This window comes from Mus caroli, chromosome 17 (assembly GCF_900094665.2).
Source record: "Mus caroli chromosome 17, CAROLI_EIJ_v1.1, whole genome shotgun sequence".
Taxonomy (NCBI): domain Eukaryota; kingdom Metazoa; phylum Chordata; class Mammalia; order Rodentia; family Muridae; genus Mus; species Mus caroli.
The window spans coordinates 86,034,522-86,048,216 of record NC_034586.1 but is presented as its reverse complement, the minus strand read 5'-3'; the positions used below and the strand labels follow the sequence as shown (position 1 = coordinate 86,048,216).

Below are 13,695 nucleotides of genomic sequence, written 5' to 3'. Positions count from 1 at the left end.
TCTGAGTTCGAGGCCAGCCTGGTCTACAAAGTGAATTCCAGGACAGCCAGGGCTATACAGAGAAACCCTGTCTCAAAAAAAAAAAAAAAAAAAAAGAGAGAGAGAAATCCATTAAGCAAAATAATACATGTTTAACATCATATTCTTCTAAATGAACATCACCTTGAATACTTTTATTTAAATTTTCATATGTAATAATTTTTTTTAAATTACAATTATGTCAACATTTTCCTTGTTTTTAAGTTAAACACAGATATAGTCCCACTTGCTTGCCTTAGTAATTTTCATTAAACATATTCCATTTAAATTCTGCGCACACATCCTTTGGAAATTCCTTTATTAATTGATTACCCTCTGCCTCCTTTCTCTTGGCCTCTATTGTTTATCTCTGTTAGTTAACATTGCCCCTACCTCAGCCCCTGGCCTTTAACTGTATGTTGTTTACTTTGGTCTACTTTTTCCAAGTATTATTATTCTGATGTAGTCAGAAACATCCCCACCATACTTGTAGATTTTCAAGATACCATTTATTTATTAGGATTTTTTTTAGACCTGGATTTTAGACAGACATGTGCATATACTTCAGAGGCTGACAAACCGAGAAACTTCTTGAATATTGGAGATACACAACTGAAGATCTGAAGAGCAACCATCATACAGACAATACCCAGATGTTCTTACTAGGGTGCAGTTGCTTCTTTACCCATCTAAAAATGTGTGTTACTGGCAAACAGAAGCTAACCCTACACGATTAAGAAAAGTATCATGTCAAATATCCTTTTAAAAGTTGTACATGCAAACTTGGGAATATTTCCAATGCTATATTGACTGTGCCTATTTATGACAGCAGGTTAATTCTCTTGTCTTAAATCAATGCAAAAGGCTAAAAATTCTAAAATTGTCACATCTGAGTGTTTTTTAACTTGTCATTTTCCTTGCTTGCTATCTCTATTGGGTTTGAAAACTGGCCCAGCTTCTCTCCTCCCTCTCCCTCTTCCTCTTCCCTCTCCCTCTTCCCTTTTCCCTCTCTCCTTCCCTCCCTCCACCTCCTCCTCCTTCTTCTTTCTCTCTCTCTCTCTTTCTCTCTCTTCCTCTCTTTCTCCATTCTCATTTCTTTCTTCTACCTTGCTTCCCCATTTCCTTGTTCTCTTTCCTCACACTTTCTGTAAGGTTCATTTTCTTATGTGATTCTGATTGCCCATAATGACTGTTTGGCATATTCTACAGGCAAAGGTCCTGAGACCCTTTTTGCCGGCTATAACCTCAATGATAACGAATGGCACACAGTGCGTGTGGTTCGGCGAGGAAAAAGTTTAAAGCTAACCGTGGATGATCAACAAGCCATGACAGGTAAATGCTTTGGTCCCTGTTACCTTTTTATTGTCGTCCTTGTCATCGTCATTGTCATCATCATCATTGTCATATTTCTTTTTTTTTATTTAAATTTTCGAGAATTTTACACATGGATAGTATGTATTTATATCATTTCCACTCTCTTCCCACCAGCTTCTCTCATCCCCCACTGTCTTAGGTATGGCTTCTGTTATGTTGATAAACCAAAAGTGAATACACTTACACTTACATGTCTAGTCACCATTGAAAAATTAGGACGGGAATTCAAACAGGAACCTAAAGGCAGAAACTGAAGCAGGCGCAAAGGAACAGCGCTCCTTTGTTTTTGTTTTTGTTTTGTTTGTTTTGCTTTGTTTTCTGTTTTGATATAGTTTTTTTTTGTTTGTTTGTTTGTTTTTCCCGAGACAGGGTTTCTCTGTGTATCTCTGGCTGGCCTGGAACTCACTTTGTAGACCAGGCTGGCTTTGAATTTAGAAATCCGCCTGCCTCCGCCTCCCAAGTGCTGGGATTAAAGGCGTGCGCCACCACCACCCAGTTTACAGCACCAAGAACCACCAACCCATGGGTTGCACCTCCCACAGTAAACTGTCCCCACCCACACTAAGATGACCCCGCCCACTTCAGTCATCAAGCACGCAATGCAGGCCAGCCCAGGAGTCAATCTGGCGGGGACATTTTCTCAGCTGAAGTTCAGTCTTCCAAAATGACTCTAGCTTGGGTCAAATTGATATAAATGTGGCCAGCTCACCACCACTCCTCTCAATATCATACTCTCTTCTGTAATTATTATAGTTTATGCAATACATATGTACATATGAATACAATCTATTGGAGTCACCTGATCAACAACCAGGGATTTTGGTTTTCTGTGGTTGTGACCGCCCGCGGCCACACAAACCAAGTACTCCTGAAAGGAAGGCTGGGGCTAAAAGAGAATAGACGGCTAGAAAAGACGAGGGCAAGACAAAATTCTGATCAAAGCCCCAAAGTTTACTAAAAATTGTACTTATATAGACGGAAAGCCCATCTCCCACATATCCACTCTTGATGCCTGTAGCCAGCCTGTAAGCGATCTGTCTGACAGCACTGGTTTGGCAAGAAGGTGTCAATCACTGGGTTGCTTGCTGTCTTTGGAATCTCTCAGGAATCTCTCAGCCTCAGCAGGTAGCAGTGTCTCAGAAGAACAGCGCCAGTAACAGAACAATAGAACCACCTAAGGTGGGAAGGCTCCACCCCAGGTGGTCTCACTCTCAATGGCATCTAGGTCTGTGAGACAGCCGAATCAGGGCTGGGGGAGGCTACATACTCTCTTTTGTAATTATTATAGTTTATGCACATACATATGTACATGTGAATACAATCTATTGGACTCACCTGATCAACAACCAGGGTTTTTCGTTAGTCTGTGGCTCCTTTGGGGGGTGGTGGTGGTGGTAGAACATTGTCACCCAAGTAGCACTGGCTTTTTTAAGCTATTCATATATAATTATAGATAGACTTATAGTGTTATATTTCTATTTTTAAGTTTCAGATGCTTTTTCAAACCCAAACTAGTTTATAATATGATGGTTATATGCATTGTATTTCCCCGCCAATTTGTCTACCAGTATTTGCATAAGTAGCTTATTAAATATTCCTCTAAGTTGAACATATGTGCTGAACGACCCACAAAGTGAGGACTCCCCCACATTCTGACTCAGGAAAGGTAACACACCAAATCACTCACAAGAAACGGTCTTGTTGCAAACCACGAGAGGACTTTTTATTTCAGGCACACTCTGGGGCCCACAGTCCCACAGTCGTAAACCACACAGGACTGTAGGCTTGGAGGAGCTGGGAAAGGGAGTATTTAAAGGAAATAGCCACAACTCAAGGGGATGGGGAGGGCGTTTTTGGAAAATAGCAAAAATATCAGTTAAGAGTCATGAGGACAAGGAAAAATACCTGATAATTGTGTGGTTATTTCTCAAGACAGTTTCTATGAGCCTCTAACAATAGCACATGTGCATAGCGGGTTCCAAGAACAGCCAGGGTGACCCTTTTTTGAACAAACACTCCCTGAACCCAGGAAGCTGGGTGGGTAGAGGAATGTCGCTATCTATTTTATGATTAGCATGCCTTGGAGCATTGAGTCACAAAAGTCACATTCTCAAGCCTGGACCTAAAGGCCAAGTCTTTTTTTTTTTTTTTTTTATGTTACACTTCTTCAGTGCCATACCATTTTCCTTTTCTATTCAAGAAATTATACTATATTTTAATTTTGTGGCTTGGTGACTATCTCAGTGCTTCATAAAATATTGAAATCACTTAAAAGCCAATTTATCTTCACGCCCTTTGTTTCTAATGCATTTTGTTGATGAACAGGAAAAAATTCTATTTTTCCTCTTTATTTCATTGTTTTAGGCTATCATAAGGTATTATTTTTTTCTTGTTTCTTTGTTTTTGTTTTTTGTCACTTAGCTTGTGAGTTGAACTCTAGCATTCAGGATGTCAAGCTCTATTCTAGATTTATGGTCGTAACCCAAGTAGATAAGCTGTCTAAACCTTTGTCCTCAACACTTAGGGAACTCAATGCCAGAGGAGTCTCCACACCCCTAATCAATGGGAATGAACCACACAGCACAGTCTCAGCTCCTTTACCTTTTGTAGAGAAAGCACTCAGTGATTATGTTAGCACAAAGCCCTGAAGGGTCTTTGTGTACCCAAGACGGGTCCCTTTCCTAGTACATTTCAAAGGGCTTCCCAGGCTGAGCAAAGAGGAACATTCTCAATGGAAATGTAACATGTATGAGGCTACAAAGTTTGAAGAAATCATTCTTTAAGGAAGTGAACCACACGTTCATGAAGCTGTCATTGTCATATATTTCATCAGTATGTGTCACTATCTTGCTTCTTTTTCCTGTGTGTTGGACTTGCAGGAAGAGTCCCAATGTGGGGGAGCCTGGCATGTGTTCCGCTTAAGATATCTGCAGGAGGGGCTGTTGCACGGTGCTGACGTGGGTGTTTACAAACTTCTGTGTGGGGGCTCTTCTCCTTCTGTTTCTGTTGTCCAACGCTGATGTGATTGTTTTCATGTTCTCCTATTATATTTTATTATTATCCCTCAGAAACCTGTTCTTTTTTAAGGAGAGAAGGAAAGGAAGTTGAAGCTGGGTGGGGTGGGGGTTGGGGTGCAGAGGAACTGGCAGGAGTAGAGGAAGGGGAAACTGTAATCAGGATATATTATATGAGAAATGAATCTATTTTCAATAAAAGGAAAAAATAAAGTAATGAATGTAAAAAGAAATAGAATGGTGTAAATGTAATACAATCATTATTCATAGGAGGCTCTGAAGTAGCCGCCTCAGGCAGGGTATCTGTGGAGGGCAGCTGGATTTAGCTCAGGTCAGTTCCCGGAAGAGAGAGGAATTTTTAACACTAGTTGCTGAAGCAACTGGTTGTTATCGAGAGGATTTAAAGTCACGGCCTTGAACTTTAGAAGTCAAGGGCAATATATGCAAAAATCACAGCAGAGTATTGCTCTGTCCTAGTGCCTTTTATCCCGTAAAACAGATAGGGCATATTATAAACAAATAATTTTAAGGAATAAAGTACTAGATGCCCTTAATATAAGACCCTAGAGCTTTTCAAAATAGTAAAGAAATAGTAATTCTATTCCTATTTGTTGAACATGGAAAGTATATATATATTTGTTCTTGAGAATGTCTAAAACTTATCTTAATTAATGAGGATGATAATTTCAAGTAGAGCGGGCCAAAGATAGACAGTTTCTAATAAAAGGAGGGGTTGCACAAACTCTGAGGTCTCCTTAAATTGCGAGTCAGTGTATTTCATTTCATTACTTCTTATAAATATCCTGTGATTCTGTGCTGTGTGTGTGTGTTGTTCTGTGCTCTCACTGAACACGAGAAAGCCTGTATGCACTAACTCAAACTTGAAATTGTCCCCATATCATTAGTGAATCTTTCAAACTGTATCTACAAAATTTTTCAGATTTTTTACCCCTACATACATTACGTGTGTGTGTGTGTGTGTGTGTGTGTGAGAGAGAGAGAGAGAGAGAGAGAGAGAGATGTCTTCTGCCTATAACCCTCCTAATATCTGACCATCAGCATCCCTCTAACCTTGTATGAGCCACCAACCTCTCTTGTTCATGGCTGTAACTCATTCAGTAAATAAAAACTCTGTTTACCTTTAGAATTGGGGTAAACGAACTTACACATCCGATTTTTGCTGCTGTAAAGAATATTAAAAGGCAACATCATCATTATTGAAGCCTCAGTGATTTTTCAGTCTTTTATGTTCCCTATACTATATAGCTAAATGCTGCTGATGGCTGTAGAGCTTTAAGCTTAAAAAATGATTAAAGATATTTACCCTCTTTGGTAACAAAGCAGTATTAAGGACATTGAACAAAAGCTGGAGAGCAAATCCAAAATGATGTTATATGAAAATTCAGAATTGCTAAGAAAATAATAGTATTTTACTTAAATAACATAACCAGAGGCTTCATAGCATGTGGCTGAGAAGACAGTCATCTTCAGTGAGGTATGGGTTTTCTTCTCACTGTGTAGAGAGGAAATCAACCAAACCAGAGTAAAAAAAAACATAACAAAGAGAGCTGAGGAGCCACTTGGAGAAAGGGTGATTCTCAGAGAATAAGAATTAAGCACAATCCAAGAGACTTCTTTTGTGCCAATGAATTTAAAATCATTAAAGTCAATTGATAACATAAACACTTTTCTTATATAACCAAGTATGTCTGTCATATTTTATTTACAGCCCTGTTTTTTGTTACTATCCAGCATCTTTGCTGTTCTTATGAACCAAATGAAAGCTTGTCAGAGCTTTTAGTGGGAGCCCACATAGATAGTTCCACAACATCCATTAAGTTTAGAAAAATGGCTCAACACCTTTTCTTAGGGCCTGATTTTGATATTGGCCCTAATTAAGGTTTTCATTAATATCATGGATGATAGCATAGGATGAGCTTAATAAATTTTCCAACTATGCCAAATTTGATAGGTAAACTAGCCAAGAACTTGGCTGGGAGGACTTGATTGCAGTTTAAGTGACCTCTGTGAGTTGCAGCAGAATGTGAGACATACATGGGGAATGAAAGTTTGGAAATGATACACAAAAAAGGAATACTTTCCATGGATGGTGTATTTTACAACTTAGAAACAAAGTTCTTATATTTTTTATTTTATTTTGAAGTTATAGGAAGGTAAATATGGCATTAGTTTGACTATTAACAGGACTGACAGAGCGATCTGGTGAGAGAGGAGAGGTGGGACTAGATAGAGTAGTGACTGAGTAAAGCTGCAACCACACATCCCAGTAGGATGCTTGAGATGGTCTCCTGTGGTTGTGTAGGCTCAGGACACTTGTATTCTCCTCAGAACCAAGTGTGGGATGAATTAATGCATGGTGCTTAGTTGGTTATCTAAAATGAAAAAATGTGAAGAACATGGTCCAGGCACAGAGATTATCTCTAAAGAACTTGGGAGACCAGTGCAAGGAGACAATCTGGGTATTCAAAAAGAAAGGGAAAAGAGAGAACGTTTGATTTCAAACACATCGTAATGGTTCATTATTACAAAAAACGTTCAGTGGCTCTTTCCTATTTATACAGGGTATAGAACAATACGTAATAACATACTATTTAAGGAAGAAAATAAGAAAAACATTAGCTAAACACAAAGCTAAGATGCGTGGATTGCTAATGGATGCGCAGTTCTTTAGAGCAATCACATCTTTGACGGCTTTCTTAACCTTCCTTTTCTATTTTCTCCTTTACCTAACTTTTTATGAAAGTGATAACATGTTAATGAGGATTTTGTTGTGGTGGTTATGTCAAGGCACCATTTTTTCATATAGCTCAGGCTGGCCTAGAATTCAGTATTTTAGGTCAAGCTGACTTCTAACTCATAGTCCACTTTCCTTAACCCTAAAAGACATAGAAGGACAGAAGAGAATCAACATACCCAGGCATGAGGAGCATTTTTATTGTATCTAAAATTTACATGGGTATTAAAACTTGTCTAGGGGATTTTATTATGTATGATCATTTTACGCTTAATCATCACCTCGATATTCTTGCTACACGTAACACCTATCAAGTAGGTTATCTGCCTTTTATGTTTAGAAATATACTATTACTGTGAAAATCTGCAGTTGGAAGTGTCTTTCAGATGCACACTATAGCAATGTCTTTTCCTTTTCTTTTAGGCCAAATGGCAGGTGATCATACAAGGCTGGAGTTTCATAACATAGAGACAGGCATCATCACAGAACGACGCTACCTTTCCTCTGTCCCCTCCAATTTCATTGGGCACCTGCAAAGCCTGACATTTAATGGAATGGCATACATAGACTTGTGCAAAAATGGTGATATAGATTACTGTGAACTCAATGCCAGGTTTGGATTCAGAAACATCATCGCAGATCCTGTCACCTTCAAGACCAAATCGAGCTATGTTGCCTTAGCTACATTGCAAGCCTACACCTCTATGCATCTATTTTTCCAATTCAAGACAACATCTCTAGATGGACTAATTCTATATAACAGTGGGGATGGAAATGACTTTATTGTGGTTGAATTAGTTAAAGGGTAAGTATAGATCAGCTCAATGAAAAGAGGAAAAAACACTGTATAAAAGTGAATGTCAATATTCAAATTCTACATGAAAGGCAGTGGTCAGCAGCAGGAGGAACTCAAGTTACTCAGTTTTTCATAATCTTTACTAGGTATCTTCAGTAAATACAGAACATGCAGCTGCCTGTATGTACAGTTATATATGTGAGAACAGATCAGTTTTAGTTCATGGTAGATCTCCTATGACTCATACTTCAAATGTGTATTTCTTGAGGTTTGACACTAATTCTACACAAGTATTGTTAGGCGACTATGTGCTCAAACAAGTAGCTAATCCAGTTTATCATATTAGTTATTTGATGAAATTTCAATTAACTTAAGATTAATTGTGTGATGAATAGTTCAGAAACAATGGTGTGTAAATAAAAGGTCCTAAAAGTGCCAATGGACACATCTTCAGTAATTTGGACATTTATTTATCCACCCAGTGAATTACATACTTATATAAACACACACATGTTTATACACACACACACACACACACACACACCCCATAAACCCTAACTGAGTCTAGGCTTATATGAAAATGCAACACAAAACCATGACAATCAGTTTCCTTCGATGATCATGCACACATTTTAAGGGGTCTTAAACAGAAAGACAAGTGCAGTAGGAAGTATGCATTAGAGCATGGTGTTGACACTTGAGAACACACCTTCCATGAGAAGTATTGCCATGCCAGTGTGATTAACCAAAGGAGAAGACAGTGGAAATGGGGAATTCTGTCTCCTTTTAGCTTGTCATACATCCAACTCTGTCTTCAGACACTAGAAGGGTAAACTCACCTGAAAGTGTCCATGTGTGATGTCTTGTTTACCATCCGTGTTCGTTCAGAAAGCAATGGCTTTTTTCTCCATTTCATTTTCTCTCTAGGTACTTACATTATGTGTTTGACTTGGGAAACGGTGCTAACCTCATCAAAGGGAGCTCAAACAAACCACTCAACGACAATCAGTGGCACAATGTGATGATTTCACGGGACACCAGCAATCTCCACACAGTAAAGATCGACACGAAAATCACAACACAAATCACTGCGGGAGCCAGAAATCTAGACCTCAAGAGTAAGTACTGTCTACGTTGTAGTACCAGCATCCCTCCAACATCTGTACACGACCAAACAAAAACCTTTACTTAAGGCACATGCACATGCACATGCCTTCTGTAAAGGCTGACCAGACTTTCGGCTGTTGCACATGATTAATAATACAACACACAATTCTCTGTTCTTCCTTTAATGTAGCACCAACATATGTATTTTTAATAACAGTTCAAAAATGCAACACCTAAGAATGCATGCATGATTAAAAATTAAAAATGAGGAAAATGTGCTCCTAATCTTGATATTGTTAGGAAAAGTAGGCACCTGGAAGTTTCTTAAGCCCTGATCCTTTTCTATGAATCTGGAGTTAATAGAACCAGATACATATTGAACTTCTAGACCCTTTTAGTTTTATTCCCCTGTTTGGTAAGATTTCCTTGATGACTTCAGACTCTTCTGCCAATATCTCTGAGCGTGGCTTACCATTTGTGATCTGTTTTAGTTTCATTTTCCTTACCACATCCCTAATATACACATGCACACATATGCACACACATACACATATACATCTTCCTGTTACTTATCCCTGTATCTTTGTCATCTATCTATCTATCTATCTATCTATCTATCTATCTATCTATCTATCTATCTTCCTATCTGTTTCTCTCTGTGTCACACACACACACACACACACACACAGACACACACACATGAATGCTGCTTAGTGAGCTGTTGAGAAAGGCTTAGCAGACATTTTTTTCATTGACATTTAATTTTTCTAGTGCTTTAGAAGGCAATTAGCAATAGGATAAAATACCATTAGATTCTACTTGCATGGCTCCATGTGAGAACATAGCCACATATCCTGTCATAAGGACCCGGACAAAAAGACACTGGAGAAGCTCACATTGAACTGTTACGGAGAGGCTTGGACATCTCATCAAGGGATGGAGTAGCTTCTAGAGGGCAGAGGAATAAACCCAGATTTAAGCACAGCTCCCTGTCTTCTCCCCTGCTTTGTCCTGGTGCGCGTGGCAAAGCCTCTCAGATATCATTACAGGCATATTTCCTTTTAAAAAATGGATTTATATTGATGGGGCCTGTTCATTTGATTCAAGAAATAAATGCATTGGAGAGTTACAGAAATGGAGAAGGAAAATCAAATTGTTGTCATTCTAGAGGGAAAAATATCGCCTTTAACCACCCTGAAATAAGAAAATATTTTGCTTTATATAATTGTGATTCATATTTACAATGCTGGATCCTAGTTTGTCACATGTAAAATATGTGTTAATGTTGTTTCCCTTCTTTCATAGGAAGCTCCTTGTTAAGTTCAAAGGGCTCTCTCTTTCTCTTTTGCAAACCCAACAGGAGACTCAAAGGAATGCAGTTTAATAAGCTTCTCTGTTTCTCTGTCTTCTCTGAGACAGAAGGGAGCTGAGTATTTGGTATTCAGAGGATGGCCTCATTTGCATGGTGGACTCAGGAGGCCGTTTCTAAGGAAGGGGGAAGACTGAAGTTCAGTATACTGGCCAGGTCAACTATGAGCTAATAAAACAATGCCTGGTTTATGTCAGAGAGTTCTCAAGGCACACACATGATCCTCCCGAGAGACCTCAGAGGGCATGTCAGAGATTCAAATGACTAGAAGCATTGCTTGAAGGATTTAATAATTATAGTCACAGTTTGTCATCATGAACAATGAAATTCCATGGGTTGTGACTCTTCAGATGTTTGGAACAGCAATTCCTAAATTCCTAAATGTTTGCTTTTTATTTATTGCAATGGATATAAGCTTGATAGTATGCTACAGGAGGACTCTTTCTGAGAAGAGTGTGTGCCTTTACAATTCTTAGACACATTTTCTTAAAACATGGACTACTCTTAGTACTGATGAAAAAAATGCTGAAACCATGAATTAATAACATGAAGTGTGGACAGAGTCAGATTTTAAGTTTAAGACTCTTACTAAGTGTTTTTAGAAAACCAAAAACTCAGTTTAAGTCAGAGTCTAATCCCCACGCTGAGTAGATGTGTGTGTTTGTTTTCATGTGGGTCTTTGTGTGTGGCTGCACGAGCACATTCCTGTGTGTATGGCTGTGGGTTTGGACCCTAGAAAAGGGTGTTGGGTGTCTTAACTCTGGCATTCTCCATCATACTCCTTAGAGCCACAGTCTCTCGTTGGACCAGGAATCCCCAGCCATACTCCTGTTTTGTCTCTGCCTCTCTGCACTGATTTACAGGCATGTGCATGGCCACGAAGGCTGTTTGTGTGGATTCTGGAATACGAACTGGGGGTCTCATGCTTGTGTATGTAGTACTCTTACTTACAGATCTACCTCTTTAGGTTGCCGTATTTATTTATTTATTTAATCCAATAATTATCCTGCTCAATTCTGTGAAGCCACTGTGCTTTCAGACCTCTCAGATGAGGTCACAAAACAAGAACTGCTCCCTAAAACTAGGCTGAAGTTTCAGCTTATACGTGAGTTTGTGACTTTTAATAGGAACAGCAATCCCAAGAAACACTGGAGGGAGAGCATGATGTAACCCATCACGTCCTTGCTCTGCAGGACTGCGGTGCTAGCCAGTTGCTATTTATTGAGCACTGACCCCTGCTGAGGGTCCTGCCATAAAGTTACCATCCCAAGGAGCACACTGAGTCTGAGCACTCACATGTAGGACATGACAGGGAGGAAAGCTATGGCACTGCATGTGGATACTGCAACTGGGCTAAGCATGAAGACTTTTTGAGAAAGCCTTGTTTAAAGATTACAGGGAGAACAAGTGAAAACAACCAATGGCTACTTTTCCTTCCCTCGTGGGCAGCTACGGGAACTAAGGATGAGTTTATGGGTATGAGACATGCAGGACTTCACACCTGGAACTGACCGGAGAATCACTGTATCTGAGTCAGTGGGTTTATTTTCATTGGCATTCACCCTCTGAGAATTAAATGTATTCTGATTTACCTACACCCTGTTCAAATCCACGAAGAATCTTTATTTCTCTAAGTGAAACCAGTCAGCTTAGCTACACCGCATGCCTGGTAGTTCCTGAAGTGCAGAATTCCATGTTCTTCTCAGAAGAACTCACCAAGGATGCCCAGGAACGACTAGAGATCTAGTTAGAGATCCTCACTACATGTCGTGCATTAGCATCCTGAACCGAGGCACAATTTATGTTCTACAGTCTTTAACTCACTTTTTAATGGGTTTGACTTTGGTCAGTCCTCATCTGAAGTCGCTTGGCTAAATCAAATTTCTGATGGTTTCACTTACATTACTATACCTAAAAGAAACACCAGAGGGCAGCAGAGGGCCATGCACTATGTTACACAGTATTGGGGAGGGGATTAATTCGCTCCGCTAGTGCAGGCAAACAAAATGCCTTTGTTTCCAGATGTAAAATTCACATTTAGCCTTGACAGTCATTCAGGCTTTTGTCCAAGACTGGGTTTTATCTTGTAATTGTGGAAATATGAAACCCAGACCTCTCTCCTCCCCACCTCGATTCATATGGAAATCGTCATAAACAAGCCTCTACCCAAGGAGAGTTCCAGAAAAGAAATTCGTGCTGATGACCTTGTTCTAGCGATCTTTTCTCGCACTGCCCAAGTCTCCTGGGTGTATGCCTCTCCCTACTGATACAATTTGTTTTCATCTTTATTCCCAGCTGCCGCTGTCTATTCCCTTTGGCTATTAAGTACAAGCTGCAACACGCAAGGAAAGACAGCTTTCACGTACTCTGGACTGATCTCATAGCATGACTCTATTTATTCTGGAACTTTTAAGTACTGACCCCTTTAGTGAGATAATGCAATCCCTCCGCGTGCTTGTCTTGTCCTAATTTGGCAACTTGTATGCTAAAATATATGGAAAGGGGCTGATATTTATTGAGTCCCTATTAAATACTCAATGGATTTAAATGAGGTTATTGTATGCAATCCTTATGAGTGTCCGGGATTTGAATTGAGGTCAGTCTTGCTTATTCATTTATGTAGTTCAAGAATAAAAATAGAACAGACGAATAGTTTTGGGTCTCCATCTTCCATGGGTGTCCTTATTTAAGAATTAAGTAAATCCATCAGCAAATTGAGGCTTTTTAAAATTTGATTGGGGCCGGACTATGGTCCTGGGTGTATAGCGGACAGTGCCCTCAGGTGGCCACTTAGCAAAATTACACCTTGTAACTCTGGCTACATCTAGGTCATCCAGGGGGTGAGCACTTTGTCCCCTTCTCCTTTATCCCTCTTACAAATCCCAAATTATTTCCTTCCTCATCTTTTAGCATTTCCCATATCTCCATTCAAATCTTCGTCTAAAGGTAGCTAACTGCCGGCTACTGAGTTTCCCTCGGCCAAGCGAACAAAAGACCCTCTAATCAGCCAGGACTTTCCATTCCAAAGGATTCCATGTGTAAGTGGAGATTTGCATACATCCTATGCATGTTCTTTTCTTTTGTAACGCAGATCAGTTTGTCCCCTAGCGGACCTCTTTCTCTGGACCTGAACATGAGGCACACCAGCCTGATCTACCTTTTCACATTGTGCTTTGAAAAACATTTTATTGAATGTTGTCACTTCCAAAGTTTTGATCACATTTAAACGTGTCTGAGCTTCATTGCTTGGCATGTGTGACTT

At 39.5% G+C, this 13,695-nt stretch overlaps 1 protein-coding gene across 36 annotated transcripts in view; it reads left to right on the top strand.

The window, feature by feature from the left end:
* Positions 1–13,695, top strand: part of Nrxn1 (neurexin 1) — a 1,073,594-nt gene that overhangs the window by 516,505 nt on the left and 543,394 nt on the right. For all 36 annotated transcript variants that reach the window (XM_029470970.1, XM_029470959.1, XM_029470968.1 and 33 more), the window contains 3 exons: positions 1,228–1,350; positions 7,585–7,966; positions 8,885–9,075. In XM_029470970.1, coding sequence (XP_029326830.1) covers positions 1,228–1,350; positions 7,585–7,966; positions 8,885–9,075 — 696 coding nt within the window. The remainder of the gene's footprint in view (positions 1–1,227; positions 1,351–7,584; positions 7,967–8,884; positions 9,076–13,695) is intronic.